At 37.5% G+C, this 26,875-nt stretch overlaps 1 protein-coding gene across 6 annotated transcripts; it reads right to left on the bottom strand.

Annotated features, from left to right (window-relative positions):
- Positions 1 to 274: 274 nt before the first annotated feature.
- LOC126825608 (uncharacterized) lies at positions 275 to 22,640 on the bottom strand. Of its 6 annotated transcripts, none has more exons than XM_056101556.1 (13): positions 22,540 to 22,640; positions 12,793 to 12,895; positions 11,945 to 12,053; positions 10,410 to 10,561; positions 9,812 to 9,960; positions 8,799 to 8,973; positions 8,043 to 8,155; positions 7,182 to 7,503; positions 6,579 to 6,730; positions 5,408 to 5,654; positions 4,114 to 4,213; positions 2,893 to 2,947; positions 275 to 2,385 (listed from the first exon to the last, which is right to left on the bottom strand). In XM_056101556.1, the coding sequence occupies exons 2-13, from the start codon at positions 12,851 to 12,853 to the stop codon at positions 1,870 to 1,872; spliced, it is 2,151 nt and encodes a 716-aa protein (XP_055957531.1). In that variant the 5' UTR covers positions 12,854 to 12,895; positions 22,540 to 22,640; the 3' UTR covers positions 275 to 1,869. The 6 variants fall into 6 exon arrangements, 5 of the variants coding, with proteins under 5 accessions (XP_055957531.1, XP_055957530.1, XP_055957532.1 ...); XM_056101555.1 differs by lacking the exon at positions 22,540 to 22,640 and adding an exon at positions 18,942 to 19,047; XM_056101557.1 differs by lacking the exon at positions 22,540 to 22,640 and adding an exon at positions 13,771 to 13,895 and having other exon boundaries at positions 9,808 to 9,960.
- Between the last annotated feature and the right edge of the window lie 4,235 nt (positions 22,641 to 26,875).

Below are 26,875 nucleotides of genomic sequence, written 5' to 3'. Positions count from 1 at the left end.
AACACAAGTTTGTGTTGTTTCAACACAAGTTTTTTTTCAGTGTAGTTACGACCCTATATGCGCGAATATCGAAAGGAATCAAGATAGTTGGGTTATAAACATGCATTTCAAGTTTCATCAAAATCGGGTGAAAATTGTTACCTCGAGAGAGTCCACAACCTTGATATACCACATTTTTACACTATTAGCGTACGACGAGCGGCCATTTTGTCTGGCAGTTTTTGTCCGATTTTCACGAAATTCGAACTCGACCGTCATTAGGGTGTAACGGTGATATATTGGATAAAAATTGTTAACTCTAGAGGGACCGCAAGCTTAAAACGCAATTTTTCATACGATCAAGGGCCATAATTCAGGAAGTTACTATCCGATATGCGCAAATATCGAAAGGAACCAAGACCTTTGTGATATAAGGATAAATGTAAGGTTGCATCAAAATCGGAAAGAAATTGTGGCCTCTAGAGGGTCTACAACCTTGATATACTACATATTCACACCATTTGTTGATTGGAGTTATCATGGTCTTTATTGGGCCATTTTCAGGTTGCTGTATTCACAGACCGGAATAGCAGGAATACGCGTTTGCGGCCTTCTAGTTTCATAAATTTTCTGGTGTCTGGCCCAGGAATCTTAAACAGGATTGTTTTTTGATCAATATCATTTCTGTCCTTTCATCCCAAATCTGGAATGCAAGTTGCAGAAAAACGCGTTTGCGGCTGTCTAATATTTAAAATTTTCTGGGGGACGCCATCCTATACTCTCAGACGTCGAACTTTGCGCCTTCGTAGCTCCATGTTTTAATTATACATCCACAACATGTAAATGCGGCGGACTCCTGGGTTGAAGGTTTTGTGGTGATTCGAAGTAATATGTGATCAAATGTCTGTTCAGCGTTCAAAAGATATTCGCGACAGGGTGGATCCACCGCTGAGTTTAGATGATGTCGTACCCGGAGTAATTATATAAGTAACCCGACCAGATCGAGACGGGTCATTTTAAGTTACATTTAATATTAACCCAACGAACGCGACCAGCAGAGGAAAATATTAGAAATCGGTGACTAATTTCAGTAGAACATGTTTTGAAGGTATTTTCTATATCAGAAAAATGGGCTGCACAAAATGGCTTTGGGCCAAGGTGTAATGTCGGAAATGGGCCAAACGGCGCTATATAAATAAGTTCTGAAGAAATTAATCACGGATTCCTTGTATATTACTCTAATAAATATATCCAATCTGTAACATGGAATAATCAACACAATCATGTACAAAACCTTCTTTTTTTTACAGAAAAAAATAAAAAGATTAGTAAAATATAAAACGATTAAAACGATTAGAAATATACGACAAGATTTTAAAATATTTTGAAATTTATATACACAATGAAACATACTTATGTCGTCCCAGCAGTCAATTTTAAATGATCAAGTGTGAACGTTCATAAAATTAATTGAACAATCTTAGCAAGTTTCACATAGAAGCTGTGGCATGTGTAATGCTAAATAGGGGATTGGTGTGTACATAAGCTAATGCGAAAATTTTGATTTTCTTAAACTGAAGTCAGTGAGTCACGGTGGCTAAGTGAGTAAGACCATTATACTTGTAGTGTTTGGTAGCTCGCAGACCAGCCACAAGAAACTGGGTGAAACTGTATTATGTGCAGGACTAATGGTCACTACGGCCAGTCTGCGATCTAAGTCTTACTCATGGGTTTACTCAAATTTCCCCGTACACTATCCGTGGTAGCACGTACTGCGGGTTGTGAGCTAGGCTTTACGAATTAGATGACTTTAAGTGGCTGAAAAAGAACATTATCAGAGGTAGGGGTAATTGTGTACCGGTCTACGAAATGTTGTCTATACGTTTTCCTTCAATAGACATTAACGGTACTATCTTGCTCCCGATAAGAGGTATAAACTTCAATGTGAGGAACGCTGTCATCTTCATCACTCTGGGGAGCAGAAATATTTCCATTATAATGAACAAAGGGTAATCTAATTGTCTTTTCGCCTGACTTTTGGGGCATTTCCTGCTTATTTAACGATATTTCTGTCATTTCTATATCATTGGATTGTCCTTGTACAGCCGCTTTAGAATATTCACCACAACTGTCATCTGATAATCGTTTGTCGTTCTGACTGGACACCCCAGATGAATTAGTTTGAACTAAAATATGAGAATCTTCAAAACGTTTCTCACATTTCTGTCTGAGAATATTATCTGAACTTGTATCATGTGTCAAGCTAGGTACAGACAATTTAGAATACTCATGAATAGGGTTATCGTTTTCTGATACCGATTCCCCTTTGCCACTGTCAGGATTACTTTCCTGAGATTCTGATGAGAGATCAGCTGCTACATTATCAAGGCCCTGGCTTACGGAAACCTGAAAATTATAAAATGATAATTGGATTTGCTGAAAACAGGACAAAAATGCAATTGTGTCACTAACTGACAGCCTTGAGTAACTTAAGGTGCATTTCTTTTTTTTATCTAGTGGCTAACGGTTGAGAGAACATTGGGAGACTTAAACGTACAGTAGACTCTGCGATTAAACGACGGAAAAACAAGATAATCCAAGTATTTGCGAAAGCTTCGGTATTTATGGTACATGGACTATAACGCCAAATACAAGCAGTACATGGATTGTCCCTCAATCAAATCAAGTGACAAAGAAGGATTCTTAAAATAGATTCGTGCGACATGGGTTAGTTTTCTTGGGATTAAAAGTTTTTAAAAGGGAGTTGAAGCAAACTTTTGATAGATAAATTAGTTTGAATATGTTTTTAGTCCAAATAAATAAGCATATCACACAGTTTTTACGCGGGAAGGCACCTTTAATGAAACTTAGACTGAATATGAAATGAATAATATAATGTACCGGTACACATACGTGTAAATCTTTTGGTATCTCTATGTCATAAGACCTTGTAAAGTATTTCCTCACTCTGCAATAATAAAAAAAGATTGAATTAAGATTTCTATATCCAAAAAAATTTAAAACGTGTCCAAGAAGTTATTTTTATTAGATTCTAGTGATTTTCAATAGTTTTAAATCTATGTCAATTTAATGTAATCTAAATCTATATCAATTTATGGTGATCTAAATCTATATCAATTAAAGTGATCTAAATCTATATCAATGAAGGTGATCTAAATCTCTATCAATTTAACCCTTGTGTGGACACGTCGCACGAAAACCCTGGTTGGCAGCTAGGGGTAATCTAAGATACCAGACATAAATAGGTTTTTGTATGCATAATTGTATTTAAATATGACCAAACTAGAGCTTCATATAAAGACTGGAGAATAACAAGTCAAACTAAAAAGAAATATTTGAGGTATTAACGGTGAAGATATGAATTATAAGGTATTTTTGAAACCATCAAAATCTGCAAATAGCTTAATTGTCATTTCCATGTAGAATCGTCTTTTGACGGGGTTGGTAGAGCACCTAGATTTGTTTTCAGATACAATATCATCAGTAAGAAAGATTCCAAATGCAAAGCTTGCACTGAGCGCAAAACAGATTAGGCACTTGTAACCAACAAAATGTTTAAAGGAGAGGGGAGTCCACAAGACACATGGTTTCCGAGAATGTAATATTTTTAGTTTCTTGTCATGGTGAATTTTCCCACTACCTCACTTCCGTTCTATTTGTAGCATTGCTGACAATGTATAAAATTCTCGCTAGACAATTAGGAACCAGTTTCCCACATATGGGAGCGGGGTTCCGAAATACCCCTTGTATCCGCACAAGGGTTAAGGTGATCTAAATAAAAGACTCTCCACATGAACAAATTTTGTAGTTTTTTTGGAAGTCACACGTCTTTACAGGTTATTGAACATGGAAAATGCCTATTCAAACATTTTAGCATCGATTGTCATTGTTGCCATTGTTACGACAATAAACAAAGTCTCGAATGTTCGTTGAACGACAAATCGGATCCAAATCTAATGAAAATCGGATCCATAAGATTACATGGTCTTGGAGTGTTAATAAATGTCTAATTAATAGTTTATAAAACATTTCAGGTCTAAAGACAGACCTGCAATCGGCAGATTTGGCTCTTGCATAATGTGTGTTGGAGTTAAAAATGAAAAATAAACCAACCCAGTAACAATTATAACGATGATAATAATTGATGCAACACAACCAAAGACAAGAAGAGATATTTCTAGTGCTCCAAATACTCCACTATCACTTTGGCTATCTGAAACATTTGTCCATAGTAGAATTATATTGGGAGTAATATAAAATAAGAAATGAAATACAGGTTCATTATGTTGTTCTCGAGTTCTATCCCGTTGTTGACCGAGAAAATTACCCAGGATTTTCTAGTGTGGATTTTCCCTGTCAGTGGTAGGACGGATCGAGGCACCTAGTCGTTCGAATTGTGCAAAAAAAGAAGGTTCTTAGACGTCAAACTCCTCCTGAAAGTTTTAAATACGATTAGGCCGTAGATCATGTGTTAAATCAAAATTTCCCCACAGCACACTGCATGGTGTATGCCAGTTTTATCCCGGTTGGTGCAAAAAAGTAATAGTTAAATTTCCTTACTTTTATGTCATCGCAGACAATCATATATGTTTATTTCTTTTTGTTTTGCTAACATGATTTAACAGCATATTTAAGGGATTTGTATTCAACTGCCCTGACATGTCCTGACCAGGCACTCGGCCAATGAAAAGTTGTTTTTATTTTGCTAACATGCTCCAGCAACATCTTTAATAGTAAGTGCAGGAGGACCGCACTGTCCATAAACAAATACATAAGACAAACCCACGGACAAGACACAACATACATGTACATAGACATTTCAAACAATAAACAACAAATCAAGCGAATAGATCCTGGGGCCAGACGTAACCTGGAATGTGTGTTAATTTACCACTCAGCCAATGGAGAGCAGTATAATGGACAGTTGCTTTCAGTCATGTCCATGTAGACCAACAACATATTTAAACTGGTATGGCATAAATTAGACTGCACAATTCCGTGCTGATGTTTGGTGATGACCGAGGCAAACTCCTTGATAAGCATGCTCCCAAGGGCCTAGTACTCAGAAATATTAGAAAGGACGACGTTTTAAATATGCCAAAACAGGTGCAATAAAAAAAGAAAGCAAGGCAGCTTGTACAACAAAGTTAACAGCTATTATTTCAAATTAAAAAAAAACCAACTCAATTTAATTTCAGTTTTTGATGGGATGCCTCCTGAAGTGGATTCCCGGATCCATCTGCACTGCATGCATTTTTATGCAAAAGAGGTCTATATTGTTTGGGCGACTTCTCTGCTTTTGACCTGTAGTGTAATATCTATAACGGGTACAGTTATTTTTCAGTTTTTAGACAACATTCGATACTATTAATACGTCATACTAGATGCGGTAAAATATAAATCATACCATTGGGGGGCTGAAGAACACTTAATGATGTATTCCATAAAATGGGACTGGATATATTCTGGCTTTCTGCGGACATTCCAAAATGTAGAAAACAACCTTCACATGTGATATTTTCTTCCTGTGTAATATCTATTATATGACTGTTGTATGATGATGATGATGATGATGATGATGGAGATGATGATGTAAACGAGGTGGGTTCAGATGAGTTTGATTGTGCGGCGACTGTCTTAATCCAGATCTGATTCTGCAAGAGAAATGTCAGTATCAAGAATAACACAGTAAAAATAGTCTTACAACACTTGGTTGGTTTAATAAAATATCATAAATTCATTCTCATATTCAATCCAGCTCTTTAATACTAACCTTACAACATGTAGTACTAACCAAGTTAAAAAACCAATGCTTTGTTTTTATACTTCTATTTAATACTAATCTTCAAATCTACCTACTCGATACTAACCTTACACTCTCCCCAACCTCTTAGTTAACACCAACCTTACACTCTACCCAAACTTTTAGTTAACGCTAACCTTACACTCTACTTAACCTTATAGTTAAACATACATTATGCAAGAGCTAAATGTGTCTTTCTTTAGGCCTGAAATGTTATCTAAATTATTAATTAGACATTAATAAAATTAACGTATCCAGACCATAATCAACTTTAGTAATGATGAACGAGGCTAGCATAAATTCAAAAGCGAATATTCTATTTACGTTATCTATATTCTAACTATCATAGCGAGAAATGTCAAGTCTTTATCTAATCTTCCATAATGTCCCTTTAAGCATGTGTCAACATGGAGAAAACGCTATATAAAATCTCTTTATTACTAACCTTACACTCAACCAAATCTTCTAGTTAATACTAACCTTTTTCTACCCAACATTTAGTTAATACTAACCTTACACTCTACTCGGCCTTCTAGTTAATACTAACCTTACACTCTACCCAGCCTTCTAGTTAATACTAACCTTACACTCTACCCAGCCCTCTAGTTAGTAACCTTACACTCTACCCAGCCTTCTAGTTAGTAACCTTACACTCTACCAAACCTTCTAGTTTATACTAACCTTACACTCTACCAAACCTTCTAGTTTACACTCTACCAAACCTTCTAGTTTATACTAACCTTACACTCTACCAAACCTTCTAGTTTATACTAACCTTACACTCTACCCAACCTTCTAATTTCCACCAAATGCCATAACACCAGTAGAAATGAAGATGGTCTGTGATTGAGAGTGGTAATTCCCAGGTTAAATTAACATGTGTATCATTTAAATGTTCAAAAGTGAGTGAGGAGGGTTGACTCGGTGCTGAAAATAGACACAGAATATAACAATTAAAATAGGCATGTAAACAGAAATTCTTAAATGTTTCGAAGATGACTTTGTCGCTACACAGGCAACGAACTGTTCCCTTTTATCCACAACTGTTGACGGCGTGGTATCCCCTTGTCCGTGGTGCAGGACAGGGGGCCCAGCAAGGGACAACGCATAGTCGTTCGGATGGAACCGGGTTCCCGTGTGCACATTGGCGTGCACGTACAAGAATCCTTGCCAGTTGGAATTCGATATAAGAGTAAGTCGTAGCGCCGCTGTCTGGGCAAAATTTGCTTCATAGCACATTGTATGGCGTAGCCCAGTCGGAGCAAAGAACAGTAGGACGTTAAACCCAAATCCATTCCATTTCAATTAATAAGTACTTTTATTTGAAAACATAATAATAAACAATTGTGTATTATTAAAGTTAACAAAGAATCCTTGCCTTCTGCTGTTGAAAGAATCCTTTGTGCTGAGTAGAAATTTGATAACCCAACTGTGTTGTTGGCAAGGATCATAACTATGTCACCTTCCAGAAAGTTTCTAAGAATTCCTGATACCTTAGAACTTCCAAATGTGGTCTGGTAAATCAGTAAAGAAGTGGTTTCATTTTCTTTGTTTGTTTCTTCCAAGGAAATATTTAATCTACTCAGTTTTTTAAATGAGACATTATCTAAAATAACATTAGATAGTTGTTTGTTATCTGTGCGAATTCTGTAGATGACGTATTCTAAACCAGGCCCATTTTCTCTTAGTTTTGGTATTTTCTGCAAGAGAACGTCGACATGCAAGACCCAGATTAATAATGCAGCTATACCAGCTGTTCCTGTTTAAAATCAACTCATGTTATGCAGTGCCACCTTTCATGGAAATTGTGTGCTAAAATCTAGGTGGGGCACTAGCTCCGTAAATTGGGCTAAAAATGCGAATTTCAGAAAATTCGGAAAATTCGGAAAATTCATTCTTATGCCTTACTATGCAATCCCGCCATTACGTAAAGATCTGATTCCTGCATCGGGCTGACAAATTTTAAAAATGTAGACGGAAAGATAATTATCCCACGAGTTTCAAAGTTTGAGCGTAAACGCGTATATCTTCAAGTAATCCTACCTGTACAACTAGAAATTGCGGACTGACGACGGACAGAGAGTGGGCATATCCTGCTGAATTTATGTCGCAATCGATTTAAGAGAATAAAACCTGTGCGAATAAAGATACAATATTCAACAGCCGCCTCCTGAAGAAAAATTTATAAAACATAATTATCTGTACCTCGATGCAGATACAAGTAGTAGAAAAAATTTACCTGCCAATAAAGTACTATTCTATTGTCCTGTAGATTGTTCGTTCGTTCTTGGGGTTTAACGTTCGCTTCCAACGAATATACTCCCTTTAACAGTTTCGGGGCAATGGTTGGTACTGAAAGTACGTAAAACCTGCGACTTAAAGATACATTATGGGAGATTCGATAACGAGTTGGCAGTTCTCACTATAATAGTTAAAAACTAGATAATGTAAAGGCAATTTGCTGAAAATTTCATTCAAATTGATCCACTATGAACCGAGAACAAAGCGATTGAATTTCCGCCTAGTCTTGATCATCATTACTAAATTCAGTACGATAAACAGCATAGTCTCGATTATCTATTTAATTGTTAAATCGTGAAGGAAAGTTATGCAGTAAATCGGCTCACAATCCACTAAAGATCGCAGGCTAGCGATGCCATCTAGAGTTGATTATGGTCTGGGTAGGTTAATTAATGTCTAATTAATAATATAGATAACATATCAGGCCTAAAGAAAGACCTGCAATAGACAGATTTAGCTCTTGCATAATGCATGTTTAATATTTTGTATTTACTAATCACAAATATTTACACCCATGGGCATTGGGGTGCGGGACTGTTTGATTGGGGAAAGTAGGGGTGGAGCTGGGCGGCGGCGACACATAGTTTTCGTTCAATAGCGGCCGTTTTGATATAACATTAACCGACATCCCTTCCAAAATATTCCATCACGCATCTTCATTTTGTAAAAAGGGTTAACTGAATGTTATACTCACGCCATGGTTCAGTTTTGATATAACGTAAAACTGGATCACTCCAAAAAATGCTACCCTCGACACGCCATGTTATTTTTACGCTATAGTCGGTGTAAGCATGGAGCCTATAAAGGGTTGTTTTTAGTTCATATAGATCCATTGTTTCAGTTTTGTTTCTAATGGGTTGAGGTGTTATCTAAAAAGAAAATATAAAATTATAATATAGCAAAACTTCAAACTGTCAAGGAGGCAATAGACAGAGGTTTAGCGTCCTACCTTTCTGCTCCAACTGGACTAATGAAGACGGGTATACACCATGTAGTGTGCTGTGTGAAAAAATTTGAACGGACAGAAATAATTCCCAACTGCCAAGGTTTCTTTCGTCCCATCCGAACGACCTAATGCTGTGCCAGACAACCCGTCTTGTACCACTAATACCCGGAAAGCCGGAAAGCCCCAAGAAACTTTTTGGGCCAACACCTGGATCGAACTCGGGACCTCTAGGTTAGCAAGCCAGCGACAAACTGATTGAGTCACAGCGCTCGCGCAACAGACAGGCTCAGTATAAACAGGTTATCCTTTGGTGGGCGAGGGTTCGAAATGAAATAAAATCCATGAGGTTAAACTTCCTACTTTCTTCGGCACCAGCCGGATTATGCAAACGGGTAAATCAAAAGGTCATAAAGCACAGAAAAAAACCCTGTTGCTTGTCTAACTTATCGCCAAAATGTTTAGATTTTTATTTGCGTATAATCAGAAACCGCAATGTTTTTCGTTTGGTTCATTTTAGCCGCGTTGGTCATTTAACCCAAATTACAAAAAAAAAACCCAAAAAACTTTTAGCATTCTTAAACTTAGTTTATAAATTAGTTTTCAAACTAAAGTGGTATTATTTATCTTACTGATAAATGTCACATTTAAATTGATGAAATCGGACTGCCTAGGTTAATTAACAAAACCATACTTAATAATTTTTAAAATCATATTGCTTTGTTCGTTTAAGTTTAAAAATTTGACTCTGATCAAATACTTGCCAAATCTTCATCTGTTATTTGTTGTTCTACGACTATGTTAACTTCTCTGTTCTTAGTATTTGGGATTAAATTATCTTTCATTGACCCCTGTATATGTATTATCCTTCGTTTGGATGACAACTCAACATCACCAATAGGGTTTGGTTTAACTATAACATTAATAGAATTGCCATTCGTCATTCTTCTATAAATTCAGTCACTTTCTAGCGATTTTGTTTTTGAATTCCTTCTCGAACACAAAACAAAATGTATTTAATGTTCACGGCTTTATCTATAATGTAACTCATTTTTTTTAGTCAGAGAATCATGTATTTTTACGTACGGAGATAGAGATATAGGCTTTATGTTTATGTGAATATTATTAGTAACATTATTTGAGAATTGGTAATGATTAGATATACAGTAAATCGAACATCCTGACTTTTAATACCAAAACGTAAGGGTTTAGAGCACAAAAAAGACATTTTTATGCAGGAAACAGTGACTATTAATTGTAAACGATACGGCGGAAATATTGGTGATAGCAACAGGCTCCGACGTACACCTTCAGTATTCCCCTAATATCGCCCGCGTCCCTTTAATATAAAACAATACGTACTCCATTTGAATACCGTAATACCATATATATTTTTCGTACAGTTACCAGAAGTAAATCTAATATTGTGTGGCAATATGTTGTTTTGCAAGTTCACTGGACATGTCATGTTGATGTCACCATGTGTTGTTTGTGGACCAATGCTGCAATTTTTGCTGAAATATAACAAACAAATTTTTTAAAGGAGCAATCCACGATTTTACAGGGTACACGTTATTAATTAAACGTTAAAATGTGCGAAAATAACCAAAATAGTTTGTCTGATATTTTCGGCTTAAAATATTGAAGCTTATAAATTAATTAACGGGATTACTAAATTCAGTTTTGTATAGCGTGGAATTTCGCTACATATCGCCAACCACTTACGGAAACTGAGTGAGAAATAGTAAGACAGAGCTTCGGATAATTGTACATCGCCAGGCACCGGTTTCACAAAACATTCTCAGACTTAAGTGATTGAAAGTTGGTTAAATTCTTAAAATAAGTCAGAGAATGCTTTGTAAAACAGGGGCCTGGCTAATGGTTTCAAAAAGTCTTTCACACAGTAATTTGTTCCAGTACTTCTGAATTTGGGGGATTATACAGAAAAAAGAACAAAAGAGAACAGCATAGATATTGTGCACGAAGAATATTGGACCTTTCCAGGTGTCTAATTTGATTTGTGCCAATTGATTTCCCTAATTATATTCCGACAGGTTGTATCGGACCATATGGAAGCGAAAGGTTTAACCCCGAAAGTAAACCAGGGCTTTTCCCAATAAGATGTATGCTTGAATAATTATCGCGTACGTTGCGGGACATATTATTTCCGGTCAAAAATGCCTGAATAATCATCGCGTTATGAGCCATAGGTCAAGTCAAATACGTCTGGATAACTATCGCGTAGTGAGACACATTTCCAAGCAGATGACTAAATAATTTACAAGAGTGAAATAATTCGATGAAATTGTCGGGATGGCTGGAAAAGAGAAATCTATTGACAGTATCGAATATACTGTTTGGATTAGTGTTCTATCATTCGAACTAAATCGAATATTAAGCACATATTGAATATTGCTATAAAAATACAAAACGGAACTTCAAATTAATACTATTATTCATCAAACATCTATAATACCATCCAAATACATTCTCAGAAGTCTTAAATTTTCTTTTAGGCGGTTTTTTCTCTGACACAATTAAACTTTGCTAATTCAGAAATTTCTCGATATCGACGCACATTCGTGCTGACAGTTTCTAACCTGGAGCAACTCTGATGTGGAAACGTGCAAGATTCTGTGAACCAATTGCTGAAGTCATCATGTATACGTGAGCAGCTATACATCCCTAATGTAGAATCGCCACTATTACATTAGTCACTAGCTGAGATAATCCAAATTTAATTTATGCCGAAAATTCGAATATCAGATTACAGGAGTTCTGCGATCGAATATTCGGCCACTAGTTCGGATGTTTCGTATGGGTTCAATTTCAGTCAAAAAAAATTTTTATTGCATTTATGGAAATAAGGGATTGTAAATAAAGATTATAGTACCTACATGTCATTTTTTAGGGTTATTGTGCCAAATCTATCAGCAGTCATCGTACAATTACTGATATATAATCGACAATCAAAGGTCTCCGTACTTCTATTACCAACACAAACATCTGTAAAAACAATTTATTTAAAGATACATTATGGGAGATTAGAAAAAGAGCTGGCAGTTCACATTATAATTGTTAAAAACTAGATAATTTAAAGGGAATTTGCTGAAAATGTCATTCAAATTGATCCACTCTAAACCGAGAATTTAGTGATTGAATTTTAGGCCTAGTCGCGATCATCGTCCCAAAGTCGGTATGTTAAAAAACATAGTCTCGGTTATCCATTTCATGATTTGATCATGAATGAAAGTTGAGCAGAAACTCAGATCCTAATCCAGTAAATATCGCAGGCTAGCGATGACATCGAGAGTTGATTATGGTCTGAATAAATTAACTAATGTCTAATTAATAATTTAGATAACATTTCAGGCTTAAAGAAAGACCCGCAATAGCCAGATTTAGCTCTCGCATAATGTATGTTTAAATTCGAAAATATTTAAAATCTGAGCGATTCATTGCGATTTGTTATTGGCCACTATATATAGTTGGAATGGTGCGAAAATCGAATGATGATCATAAATAACCTTATCTTTAAAACATTGCTGTACTTCTATTAAAAACAAACACCAAAGAGCAATCGAAATGTCATTTGACTTAGAAAATATTTACAACCTAATTAAAGGATCGATATACGTTACTGAATTTCTTGTTGAAATTTCGACATGTAGCGAAATAATTACTTTTTTCACCTTTCACTGGGGTTGCAACAAAGCATTCTGGTGGGGTATTTTGTTTCACTTACCTCTTTCTGCAGATATAGTTCCACGTAATAACATAAATACCAAGAACACCACAGGGACCATGACGTAAAGCTTAGCAACTACATCTTATATAATTATATTGAACTACATAAAATAAATAAATCAAGATAAATGATAAAAAAAATATAACCAAATATATGTACGTGCAGCCAAAGAAAGCATAAAAGCAATTACCCAAAATTGAACATTCGGAATTCAAATGTAGCAAACACCAAAAATAAATTGAACACAGAAATCAAAACCCATTCCATGTTTTCATGATCGAAACAGAACATCGGGAGCATTGGTATTTTTTAGGGTTTGAAAATCGAATTTTTGCTATATAGTTTACAATGTTTACATTCAAACGCCCGTCTTCATTAGCCCAGTCGGAACAGAACATTATAATAGGGCGTTAAAACGAATCTCATTTCCAAAGGAGCCGTCCCAAAGGTTTTAGTGAATTAAAATGGTTAATTCCGTGCGAAAGACACATTGAAGTCTCTATATAGTCGCATTCAATTATCTGTGATTATTTAAATACAATACAAACTGTCGAATATCTACATTATTTATTCCATTTCCTCCCCTATATTATTAGCTGATTCACGGGCAACTAAATGATACTAAAAAAAACGTGTAGAACTGACTAAACAGATGCAATTGATTGTCGTTGAATTTGGATTCTTGCGTATTTCAAAACGGGTGTAAATCATTTTATATACACTCATATTACATGAATATGTGCTCTTAGACCCATTTTCGTGACTGTCAAGAAAAATCGGCTCAATGCATTCTGTAACATGACTTGCATATACCTATATGCGCCGTTGTTTCATATTTGCCCCTTGTTCGAGTTCATATTATGTGTTATAGCCCTGATCAACTATCTTCGAAATATCAGGTCTGGGCTGCTAATTCCTTTCAGTAGTTAGAAGTTGAAAATATTAAAATTATTGTCGTAGCATAAGTGATATTACCTCGTTGAGACCATTTCCGACCGAGCTAAAATAGGCAATTTCTTTGCCGTTTGGTGTTTGATACGCACACTATCCACGGGTGTCAAAGTATATTCTGATCAAATTTAGGACGAGTCGTTCAAAATACCAATAAAGGGGAGATCATTATTGGCATATTTGCGTATGAATTGTGAATGCACCGAAACCAGTCTTTATAATCTTTACACAGTTTCAAAAAGTTTTTGTCCCGACACAAAAATGAATGATCTAATTCCGATATAATAGTATGACTAACGGTTTAATGTTACGCTGGAAGGGTATTATTGCTAACGGCGTGGTGAAATAACTGTATTCGACATGTGGGGGCGGGGGATTTTAATAAAGATATTACCGACGGAAGTTAGGTGCAATGTTTCTGTTTCTAGTTATGTTTTTTATGTCCTGAAATAGACACTGAAAGATATATTATACTCAACCTATTTATCAGTCTATCAATACTTTTTTTAAAGGCCAAGCTACACGTGTGTACTATCACAGTTATAAAGATTCCTATTTGATAAGCATAGGGGTCGGTGAAATGTATCTGTAATACTGTATACACTGTATATCGGACAAATAAATGACAGTGCGAACCCTGTATAAGACACATGACATTGTATCATGGGAATACAGTACATATCTACCACCCCTTTAAACATGCATTTTGTAAGATTAGGATAAACTCCGCCCAGTCAACAAATGTTTACTTGCCTGTTCTTTAGGATCATTGATCATTCCACCTTTCGATGCTAAAAACCATGGAATTATTTCATCAACATGTCGCAAGAACAGACCAGCAGTTTCAGACGAATTTCATTATCTCACATATATGAATATGCACGTCATAGACTTTAGCCATAATACTTAGCCTCAGCTTTAAGCTATTATTTAAAGAGATTTTCCATGTTACCAGCACCCCCTGGTATACTATGATCTAACGATCTGTTGAATTTACTTCATTTTTCAGTGTATTGACTAAATATTCAGAGTTTGTAACTTTAAAACAGTATTCTTTTATCGTTCTGGCAACATTTAACTCAACACCCGCAGGTTATTGAACGGTAAAAAATTATTGCAATGTTATTATCAATTCTTTAAATGACATCTAGAAGCACGTTTAATTATTCATAACAAAACACAACAAAAGGTATATTTGGATATGACTCTTTCTCTATTATTAAATAACGACGTTTCGTAACACATACAGGTCACGTTTTCAAGTTAATGATAAATTAGCATATTGATACATATTTGACTTAATTAATTAATAACCAGAAAAAACCATTAAAATAATTAAAAGCAAACACAATGACAATAAATAAGATAAATAATAATAGATAATTGACCCTTAGTATCAGAACCTGGGATGTTGACAGTAACAGTGATAATACTAAAGATCAAAGATCGACATTAATAGGGTTTCACAATATCACACCTTAATCAGCCCAACATTAATAGGGTTTCACAATATCACAGCTTAATAACAGGTAAATTAAAACTAGGCAGTAACCACAATAATATACTAAACAGCAACAAAAACGTCAGTACGATTTCAAAATCAGAGAGGCACATTAATGAAATCGTTCTAGAAAACGACTTACTAAATGGATCAAAGCATTTTTTTGTGAACAGTATGTTGACACATTGGTGATTAATTCATCACAATTCCAAGACATTACACAGTCTATACATCAGTATCCGGTGTGTCCATCGCGAGTGTCAATAACAGCAGCGCAGCGCCTGTACATGGAGTGGACCAGACGATTGATAAACGCCATTGGCACCTGGAACCACACTCTTAGAAAAGCCTGACGCAATCCATCGGCTGTGTCTGCCCTCTGTTTGCCCCCCCCCCCCCAATAATTTTAGAAAATAAAAAAAAGTATTTGTGATACGTTTCGGTAATCAATACCTTCTACGGTGAATAAATCCCACATCCCCACTCAGTCATCAACTTGCATGTTGTAGAGCATTTCCGACAGTCTATTTTTCAAAATTTTCTTGGCGAGGTCCCCAATGGACTCGCTACTTTGGCGCTCGCAAGGGGAATTCGTTGAGGTTCGCAAGTCCGTTCGTTTGACATTTTGTTCTCTAGTCGGATAAACTAGTGATCAGGCAACGGACGGTATCTGGTCAGACCTATTTATCTCGACGATCGGTGCCTGACAGAATACTGTAAGACAGCATTTCCGGCATTTTTCAAAATTTTCTGGGGGAGGACTCCTTACTTTGACGCGCTTGAGTGGGCTTCGTCTTGATTCGCAAGTCCTTTCGTTTGACACTTTACCTCATGGATCAGCGCCTGAAATACTGCCAGGCTGCATTTCCGGCAACCTGTTTTTCAAAATTTTCTGGGGGAGGCCCCTACCCCTAGTTGAAGCTCGTGCCTTTGCCCCCTTAACCTTGGACTTTGCCCCAGCTTTGCCTCTCCAATCACCGACGGCTGGAGCCGCCACTGGGTACGACGTTATTAAGTCTCCTCTGAATTTCATCCCAAAGATGTTCAATCGGGTTTAAGTCCGGACTAAGGGCTGGCCAGTGCATAACCTTGACACCGTTCTGCTGTAGAAAGTCCCAAGTTACTCTGGCGGTGTGGGCACGGGCGTTGTCATGCTGGAAAACGTTGTTTCGATGACGTGCGAAATGTGGTATGACGTGGGGTCTGAGAGCTTGATCGATGTAGCGCACTGCTGTGATGCTGCCTCCTCTTTTGGAACACCATAGGACACACTCTCTGGTTCAGGTCGATTCCACCCCAAACCATTATGCTTGGGCCTCCCCATGAGTCTCGTTCCATAATACATTGGTCAGAATAACCCTGGCCACGCCGACGCCATATTCTGGTCCTGCCATCTGCAGTTGATACGCAATACCGACTCTCATCTGTGAACAGAACAGTTCTCCATTGTCTGTGTCGCCAGTCCTGGTGTTGTTGGGCAAACTGTAGACGTTCACGTCGACGGCGAGGGTGAGGATCGGTCCACGGTAAGGTCGGCGCACTGTATCGATACTGATGGGTCTTCCGTGTTTTCCCAATGTCTGACGTGATGTCTCAGATGCCTGTGTGAAGGGATTCTGCACATGCTGTCGCACAACATGGTGGTCTTGTCGCCTTGTGGTAACCCTTGGTCTACCAGTTCGAGGGCGATCATCCGTGGTGTTGGTAGCAAGAAAGCGTTGCTGAAGCCTGTAGATGGTCCGAACATTGACCTGGAAGTGATTGGCAACGGCTTGGACAGCGTCGAGTCTTCCAAGCGCCTGGTTCCTTTGAACTGTCGCGAGTCATGGCATGCTGCTGACGTTGTAGTGTGAATGATTCAACCAGGTATGGGGTGCATTTTATAGGGCTGGTCCCGGTGAACAGCACGTGCAGCATGAATTACATGAAAATCATGGCGAACACATTACCATCTCAGAATTCAGGTTGCTTTTTTGATAACATTTCCTGGGTTCAATTCTATGTTTGAGAAGGAGCCTTATTGTTCAGGTAAAGTTGGAGATGTGGTCACAAATATACAATAAAAACATTTGGCAAGTTTAATGCAATGCGTCTATTCAGAATAACATACCAATAACCTGGCGTTTCTTTTGCTGCTTACTATATAATATATCACAAATAATAGAGACAACCCCTGCGAACCAACATCCCACAAAAATAGGGTTTTTTATGATTAATTTAATAGACAACGTGACCCGTATGTGTTACAAAACGTCCTTATTGAATAAAGAGGAGTAGTTATATCCATTGTTATGAATGTTATTAACAACAACTCCCTTGTGGCGTATTAAATTTACATCAATATAAATCTTAAAGGACAATATTGGTGTCAGTCGTTATCACATATGTGATAGAACTGGTTAAACATGTTCCAAATATAATTTTAACACAGAGATCATTGCTATGAAGCTTTCAAGAAAGGGAAGTGACGAACGCAAAAGGAAAACACGAGATAACCTTCTATATAAGTGACGAGTAATAACGGATTCACTGGGTCATCTGCCCAGCCCGCTAAATTTGTTTTTATCTGATGTTAAATCGCTATACTTAAAGGGGTATTACCACGTTCAACAACAACAAGATAAGTAATTAATTAAACTTTACCAAATATCATATTCATTCAAATAATTATCGAAAATACGGGCATTGGACTTCTAAGAGCACAGTATCGTGCATGAGTGTCCCCTGAACTTGAAAACGATTATTCAGACTGTAAAGTGTACACTTTTACCAATTGTTAAAATATCTATATCCACGCGAAGGCGCCGCAGATGTCTAAAATTGTGAATACAATCTAATTTGAGCACATAGACAGATCAGAGCCGCGGTGGCTAAGTGAGTAAGACACTGGCTCGTTAACCAGGAAGTTGGCGGAGAAAGTTCCACCTTGTTATTGGTGCAGGACGGGGCTTGCTAAAGAACATTGTCTAATCGATCGGATGGTACGAAAACCCAAGACCCCGTGTACTCATTGGCGTGCACGTAAAATAACTCTTGCCAGTAAGTTGGAATTCGAAATAGTGCAGCTGTCCGGGCAAAATTTCCCTTATAGCACACTGTGGCGTATTCGCCTTCATTTAATCTACCATTTAGTTTAAGATGTTGTACATCTCTATATTCTTTTAAAAACAACAACTTAAAACCCATTTATTTAATCAGGCTTTTAACTGACTCTGTATACATTCGTTAACATGTCCATAATCTTGTTGTTTATTTATGAGAACATTGTCACTTTGTAAAGTGCCCCTGAACATGTTATATGAAAGGGCGCACTATAAATATGCTGTAATAATAATTAGCCCAGTCGCTGCAGAAAAGTAGGACGTTAAACCCTATTTTATTTTATTTCATAAACAGACCACGGCAATTAAAACAATTGATCGGTGAAAGATCATCAAAGCATGGTATTACCCCTTTAAGTTTATTCTCGATGTTTTAATATATAGGTATATCTCTAGCATGTTAATGTAATGTATAGAGTGGCGTCCCGTTGATGAATGACCGGTACACCTGCGCACACAGATGTACACATAGTATTATATGCATATTTAATTAGAAATTACTGTATGCAAACCAAATGAATTTTAAACAGTAGGTCAATACCAACACATTTCTTCTTCTATATTATACTTTAAAGAATAAAATTGCTACTCACTTTGTTTAAGTCGGACATGTTCCAATCGATTGATTAAATTACGTGAACTACCTGTTATCAAACTAGCTTTCGAAGAAAAAGATCGTCACGTTATCTTGTAGTTTCCACGCAGCTATAAATAGACCAAGTCATTCGACCACAAATTTTGTTTTGACACAAAACTACCATACTTGGGGCAAAATATCATATCGCTGTAATATCATATAGTATAGCTAAACAATGGTAGTTTTAACATAAACCAATTCAAAAACATAAAATTATATTGGAGAGAGAGAGAGAGAGAGAGAGAGAGATGGCCGGGGTTTAACGACCACTCGACACAAACTAGGTCATTTCGGGACTAACGTGGGTGTCTTTAGCAGTGGGAGGAAACCGGAGGACCCGGAGAAAACCCACGAGGTTGGACAGGCGACCTTACTCCTTGTCACGTACAACCGGGGATTCGAAACCACGCCAGTTGACTCAATGACAGATCTTACGATACAGCGCGCCACGTGCTAACCATTCGCTCCCCCTCCCCCCAAAAAAATGTAGGCCTATTGGAGAAACAGATGAACTAGATTGTCTGCGATATCACTTCTGTGGAAGCAGACGTTAAAGCACCAGGTAGTAGTAGTAGTAGAACTAGATTATTTACAGTTTTAGTTTATCTTGATGATTTATTTGTAGTTCATTAAATTTATAAACAGTAAGAAGGGTTAAATAAAATTTTGGGATATATCTTGTTCTTAAACAAGTCATGTAGGATATCCTTTTCTTTGTTCATCCATAGAATACATGACTCGTGTACTGATTTTAAAATGTTCATTTGTCTTAAATATTGGATATTGCGATCCCATATTATTCACGGCAAGATAAAAATATCGATATTGATCGAAATGGACCAATATTGAATTCGTATTTTTAATTTCGAATCTTATGGAAAACATTGATTTAGAGGTTTGACTCCTTCAACATTTTCTATTTTGTGACAATATTTTCTGATAAGTGTATAAAGCGATATACGATACATTAATACTAATTTAAATGATTTTCAAAACAAAATACATTTTTAAGAATGTATATTTTTTTTAAATTTAGATACCATCCTAATATTTTGTATATTATATTGATCACGTATATACGAAGAATTATATGATCAGTGTACCAGATTCGGGTGAACAATTATACACAGTTATTAGATAAACCAATTTGATGATATTAATTTTTCATTTACTTGAAGATTCGAAACAACTACACATTTAATAGACCTTATAAACCTACAGGTCGTTAATGAGATAGTATCTATAGGGATTGAAAGTCGCGGGGGGCGGGGGCGAATATCGTTAGGGTTCATCCTCTCGTGATCACAATGCTTCACACCAAATTTAGTATAAAAAAGGAGCTGGGGTAGGCGGAAATGGTGGAAACCCCGGGGCGGAAGGTCGCGGAACACTAAATATTGACAGGGTTCGCTCTCTCATGACCCAAATGCCTCACGGTAAATTTGAAAAAAAAAATCCGTTAAAAGCTAACCTATATCGCATTCACGGGTATTCCTGCAAAGGGCAATAGGGGTTTTGATGGAACTCCGGATCGAAAGGTCGCGGAACGCAGAATATAGAACGGGTTCGTCCTCACATGACTCGTCTACTCGTCGAATCACTATACTATTTTACTGCACGTTTTTCTAAATCACCAGACGGGTCCAGAGACATCTATAACAAAACTCACTTTAATGATATTTTCATTTGTGTATTGTTTGTTTATTTATAAAATGTAAATACATGTATCTATATCTGCCATGAAGGGGGTGGGCGTGGTACTATAGGCTATTTCTATTCCCCAATCCCTATTCAGATACAAAATCTGAATATAAATATTGTTTTAAAAAAAAACATGACTCCAATAATTACGCCTCCGTAATGTTCTGATCATAATACACGTTTCCTGAAAGTTTCCGAAAATTTGGATGAAAATTTTCTCCTCTATCGTGCTGGCAAACAGATAGTTTTCGACAAAACTATTAATCCGATTATGCCGTAAAGAAATACGGATCTCCATCTTGTCTTAAAACAAGTTTCTGTAAGTTTGATAAAAATCCGATAGAAACTGTAGCTAATTGCCTCGAGAAGAAGTGTGGACACGGGCGGAAAAACTCTCTTTTCAGATATCAACATAACAAAAAATAACTGCTGTTTGTTGTAAGAAGTGGACAAATTCTAACTTGTAAGTCTGACTAAGAAAATAGTAGGGCGTTATTTTGAAACGAGAGAGAAAACCAACCCATAATTAACGGGGAACTATGACGATAAAATATGACGTCCCATATAAATTCCACGAAGGCGACGCTGCTCTAACCTATATAAGGAAGGCCTGCGTATAGATAACGGATTTTATGATCCATATCTATGTACTCGACTACCTAACACTCCATTTTCGAAGTGCAGGGATCGATGAAATAACCCAGGCAATGGTGGACGCAGAATATTTGGTTAGGAGTATCGTGGGGGTCCTCCTCCAAGATATTTTTCAAAAATAAGTGTGTGTCAGTATCTGGAGCCGAATATAATATTCAATTTCACCAGCTATAGATCAGCCCAACCAACAAAAAGTTCAAATTGGTTTTGGGGGGTGTAGTTTGGGGTGACTGTGCCCGCACCTGAATCCACCCCTGAACATAGGGCCCTTTGACCGCGAATATCATTTTATCGTCTGTAGATTTTCTTACAGATTAACTATTCAAAATGATAATCCGTGAAGTAAATGAACCAACATGTTAGTGCTTAACATATCTGTTACATGACACCCATATGGGTGGCAACACTCTAGAAAAAAAAACTAGTACACCATTTAAAGTATTATATATCTGTATCAAATGGATATTTGACAACTAGTTACTTACAAGACCACCGCCCGAATAGTGTTATCACCGTACGAGTTTTAAAAAAGAATGTCAAATTATCTTTTGCCGGACTGAGAAGTCACGTCACAATCACACCAGTTTACATAAACAAATGGTCAATATGCCCCCCACCCCCCCAAATATCCATATTGTACCACACGTGAAATGTTAATGATATAGGTACAATACGTATAAAATTTATACCAATTTAAATAGTTTACTCGTTTTTTTTTTCTGGGACACCCGTTATAGTCTAACCAGTGGCGTGCAGGGTTAGATGTTTGTTAATGTCAGGGGCCAACGCCTTGATTTTATGCCTTCAAGACTCAAGTGTAGGGCATAGTACTGTGTAGGATGCAAGAGCTAAATCTGATTATTGCAAGTTCAGATGTTATAGAAATTATAAATTAGATCTTTATTTAAACAACAAGACCAAAATCAACTCTGTAGACCCACGGATGGCTCGGCTACAGCTCGGATTTAAATAGGATTTCACTAATTGATTAAATCAAATAAGGGGTAACCTGATGAAAATACGTCAGTTAGATCGAGGCTAAATGATAGAGTGCTTGTTGTCTATATGTTTTATTTCTTTGTAAAGCGCTACAAACTGATTGAATGTTCAGCTCTCTACAAAATGATTATTATTAAATAAACAACTTCGAAACGGTCAGAAGATATTTTTGTCAATAAAAATAATAAAATTTACGATACCTTGTTAGTTTCTGACCTTGTTATTGCCAAACATAAACATTAACCGTATGGAAAACAGTAAGCCGGAAAACCTCAGCCCACAGGTCTTGTGTGCGGTAAGATTAAGGATAAAGATCGCGTTACATTTTACAGTCTGTCTATTGGATTTTTAATGAGTTACTGTTACCAGCGCAGCCGGATATTGCTCCTAGATATCAAATGAATGTATTTATTGTCTACTTATCAATACGAGAGTGTTTGACTTTCTTTAATAACTTTCAAAACGATACAAGCTACATGAAATTATCTGGGTTTATCTATTTCCAGGTAAAAGATTTTTTTTAGGAAAAGGATATAGGCTCCTACTAAATTCTGTGCTTTGCAGAGGCGATAATAGGTCAAATAAATAATTTAGCCAACAAGTTAAAAAGCCTGATGTGATGAGAATGTTGAAATAAATGTCGAAAATGCACAGATTTGCTTCCTCGCGTGTTCGTTGATGCGTTCAAGAAATATTCAGATCCAAAGTCAATGCATTCATAAGATACTCTCGCGCTAGCTGCAGTATTGTAGTGCAAATGGAACCATTTCTACTTTCGTGCATGAAATGGGGAGGTGTAGAAGGGGCAGTATAATTTTGTGTTAGAAATTTGCAGAGCTGCCGGACATATTTTTATCCTGGTGGACCAAAAAGAAACGAATTCCCTTCCCATAATTAACGGAAGATTTGCATGACCGTTCCCAAAATGTTACCTAGTTGGACCAAAAGAGAAACGCCCGTCTTCATTAGCCCAGTAGGAGCAAAACAGTAGGACGTTAAACCTCATTTCATTTTATTTCCAAGAGAGAAACGAATTCTATAACAGCCAAACTCACATTTCACTGACAATAACAACAAAATTCTGTCGTCTTCAGTTTCTTTGTTTATCCATACCGTCAATTTCATTCCTATCATGTGGGATATGTTCGTTTTATATTTACATCAGACCTATCGGAATAGTTCAGGCTTAATATACCTACTGTGTGTACTTTTTTTAAAAACTTTTCAGTCCGAAAATTAGGCCTACCCAAAGCTATCAACTCTCACTTAACGATGCATTATGAAAGAATTCGACAAAAAGCTGATCATTCTTTCTACAATTTTTCAAAAATAGAAAATGAAAAATGAATTTGAAAATTTCAGTCAAATTACTTTATTCTGTGCGAGGTTATGAGTGTTGAAAGTTTTGACTAAATGGAGACCCAGCGAGTTGATTATGGGCTTGTCATGTTAATAAATGTTTAAATAATAATTTATAGGCCTACATTTGAAGCCAGGAAAAAAAGACCTGCAGTAGACAGATATAAAATACCATTATAGCCCTTCAGACGCTTAAGTTGAACTGGTTAAAAAAAAACGGGGATCGTTAGGCCAGTTTAACTTTGTCGTCTGAACGCAAATGTGTGGCACATAAACCAGTTAAGAAGGCTTTTTATTTTAAACTGGTTCATCTTGGTCGTCTGAACGGGTTGGCTTAAAAAAAACCGGCTCCAGCTCGGTTTGGACATTCAGATATTCAGAAACAATACAACCTGCGGAAATGCACTGCTGTTTTTATTAGAGGTAACCAGCCTACACATGAACATAAACAGTTCATATGGGCGACTTATCTGACGGCCCCATTTCACTCGCAAAGTGAAAATTCGCTGTCAAAAGTGAAAATTGACGTTTTTGTTTCTTTGTCTTAATAATGAGTAATTGCTCCACCAATCCTCAGAAATTCAGCAACTCCTCGTGGCATGCTCCTAATTAACCGTCCAATCACGATTTGGGGCAATCTGTCCCACCCCTCTTGCAGTGCCACGGCGAATTCTTGCAGTCTTGTCGGTTGACGTTGACGTCGACGAACACGTCTCCCGATCAAATTAAACGTAACACACTAAAGCAAAGATACGCTAAACAGTAAATCTTATGCAAGAACCGATAGGAAACCAAACATGGATAGGATAAACCAGCAAGCGGCAGTGACAATGAACCCGTCCCACGTGTATGGCGCTATTGCATGTCGCATGTGCAGCTGAGTGGTTCTGTTGGGCGATAAGTTCTTCATCTGTGACCATTCTCAAAGCATGTCAAGTGTCCATGGCTATTTATCATATACCAACCAGCATAGGTATTTGCATTTAAGTTGTGTGTCTTAGATAAGTAAAGTAAACATGGTTCAGCTATGTTTTTTGTACCAGCCTATCGCTTCTCCATGAAGGTTTTTTTACACTGAAAATAGTAGGCCTACCCGTAAAAAATCCTTGCCAGTGAAATGTGTTGCAGAGAGAGAGAGAGAGAGAGAGAGAGAGCGAGAGAGAGATTCCACTCGATACAAACTAGGTCATGTCCACTCGATACAAACTAGGTCATTTCGGGACTAACGTCGCTAAGAAATCCCTATGAACTTTCTCGGTCAATATATATTATCTATAAATATATTTATGACTGTCGTCTGTCTGTCTGTCTGTCTGTCTGTTCGGGGTTGGCGGCTACACTAGGTCTGCCCCGAGTCTGAAATTTGGGGTATAGGGGTAGCTCGGACCGGGGAGTAACATAGGCCAGGTGGCGTTAGTCTACCACTTCCGGTTTCGGAGTTATGACCCCCGAGCGAAGCCGGTCTGTTCAGGGTTGGCGGCTACACTAGGTCTGCCCCGAGTCTGAAATTTGGGGTATAGGGGTAGCTCGGACCGGGGAGTAACATAGGCCAGGTGGCGTTAGTCTACCACTTCCGGTTTCGGAGTTATGACCCCCGAGCGAAGCCGGTCTGTTCGGGGTTGGCGGCTACACTAGGTCTGCCCCGAGTCTGAAATTTGGGGTATAGGGGTAGCCTCCACCGGGGAGTAACATAGACCAGGTTGCGTTAGTCTACCACTTCCGGTTTCGGAGTTATGACCCCCGAGCGAAGTCTGTCTGTTCGGGGTTGGCGGCTACATCTGCCCCGAGTCTGAAATTTGGGGTATAGGGGTAGCTCGGACCGGGGAGTAACATAGGCCATGTGGCGTTAGTCTACCACTTCCGGTTTCGGAGTTATGACCCCCGAGCGAAGCCGGTCTGTTCGGGGTTGGCCGCTACACAAGGTCTGCCCCGACTCTGAAATTTGGGGTATAGGAATAGCTCGGACCGGGGAGTAACATAGGCCAGGTGGCGTTAGTCTACCACTTCCGGTTTCGGAGTTATGACCCCCGAGCGAAGCCGGGAATCCTGCTAGTCATTACATAAAGTAGGCCTACAGATTATTTTTGGTGTAAAATGGGCCATATCGAATACAAATTATCTCTCAGAAATCAACGGAACTTTTGATCTTGTACTCAACTCAAAATGTGAGGGCCTTCACATTTTTAAATCTAAATAAAAATCTCTCGGAAATCTAACAGAACTTTTGATCTGTCACTAAAGTACTAAACCCAAAATGTGGAGGTTCTGGGACATTACAATTATGTACATGACAGACTTTAAGACTTAGTGTCCCGTGAATCTCGTCTCGTTCGAATCCGGAGTTTTTGCAAGATGGGAGGGGGGGGGGGCTCTCTCCCCGGGCTTGCGAGAGATCCAGGGGCCCTCCCCCGCGAATATTTTGAAATTTTAACCCTCTAAATGAACAATATCATGCCCCCTCACTTTGAAGATTAAAAAATGGCCTGGTTCAAACACGGTTTCAGTCTCCCAAAATTGATTAGGTTAATAATAGATCTATAAGGCCAACTTCAAGTTTGATCAAAGGTCACGAGATAGAAACAGGGCTAGCGCTGATCCCAACCCTTACCCTAGCCCTAACGCTTACCCTAACATTAACCTACAATCTCGCCAACAATCACGTGCCCTAATTTACATCTTAAAGGCTCAATACCACTCTTGTTGTAACTGAATAATATATCCCAATCTGTATTCTGGTCAACAAAGTGTACTGTGTATTTTACAATATTCCAATTAATTGATGATATAAATTTCATCTTAGACTTAACACACCTAATTTAAAAAATTGGAAAAATTCAACTAAATGATTTAAAAAGCCTGACGTAAAGCTTTTCAAATGTTACTTGGATTTACTCTGGACGAGTAAAATAGAATTTAATGGATAATTTACACAACAGGTAGGACACTAACACATCGAGTGTTATTGTCCCTTTAAGTTGGCCTTGAGAAATAGATTTAGCCATCAAGACGGCTTTGTGACAAAGACTCAAATCCAAATGATTTTAAGTACGCATTGTATTTACATGCCTTTTGTAAATTGATCCAAATTTAGTTAATTATTTCATACTCTGATTCGGTTGATAGATCTATCTGTATAAAATTAACTTCGTTACACGCGCTGGTAGCAATGTTCATCGA

The sequence above is a fragment of the Patella vulgata genome, chromosome 6 (assembly GCF_932274485.2).
Source record: "Patella vulgata chromosome 6, xgPatVulg1.2, whole genome shotgun sequence".
NCBI lineage: Eukaryota > Metazoa > Mollusca > Gastropoda > Patellidae > Patella > Patella vulgata.
Note: the sequence above shows the minus strand (reverse complement) of the source record. Positions and strands in the feature narration are given on the sequence as shown.

Excerpts from the sequence above, each read along its gene's own strand:
- LOC126825608 (XM_056101556.1), bottom strand. The coding sequence starts at position 12,853 with ATGGTCCCTGTGGTGTTCTTGGTATTTATGTTATTACGTGGAACTATA. Across the intron at positions 10,562-11,944 it reads ATAACCCTAAAAAATGACAT|CAAAAATTGCAGCATTGGTC; the intron begins GTAGGTACTATA and ends GTTATATTTCAG. Across the intron at positions 4,214-5,407 it reads TGTTCTTCAGCCCCCCAATG|ATAGCCAAAGTGATAGTGGA; the intron begins GTATGATTTATA and ends CAAATGTTTCAG.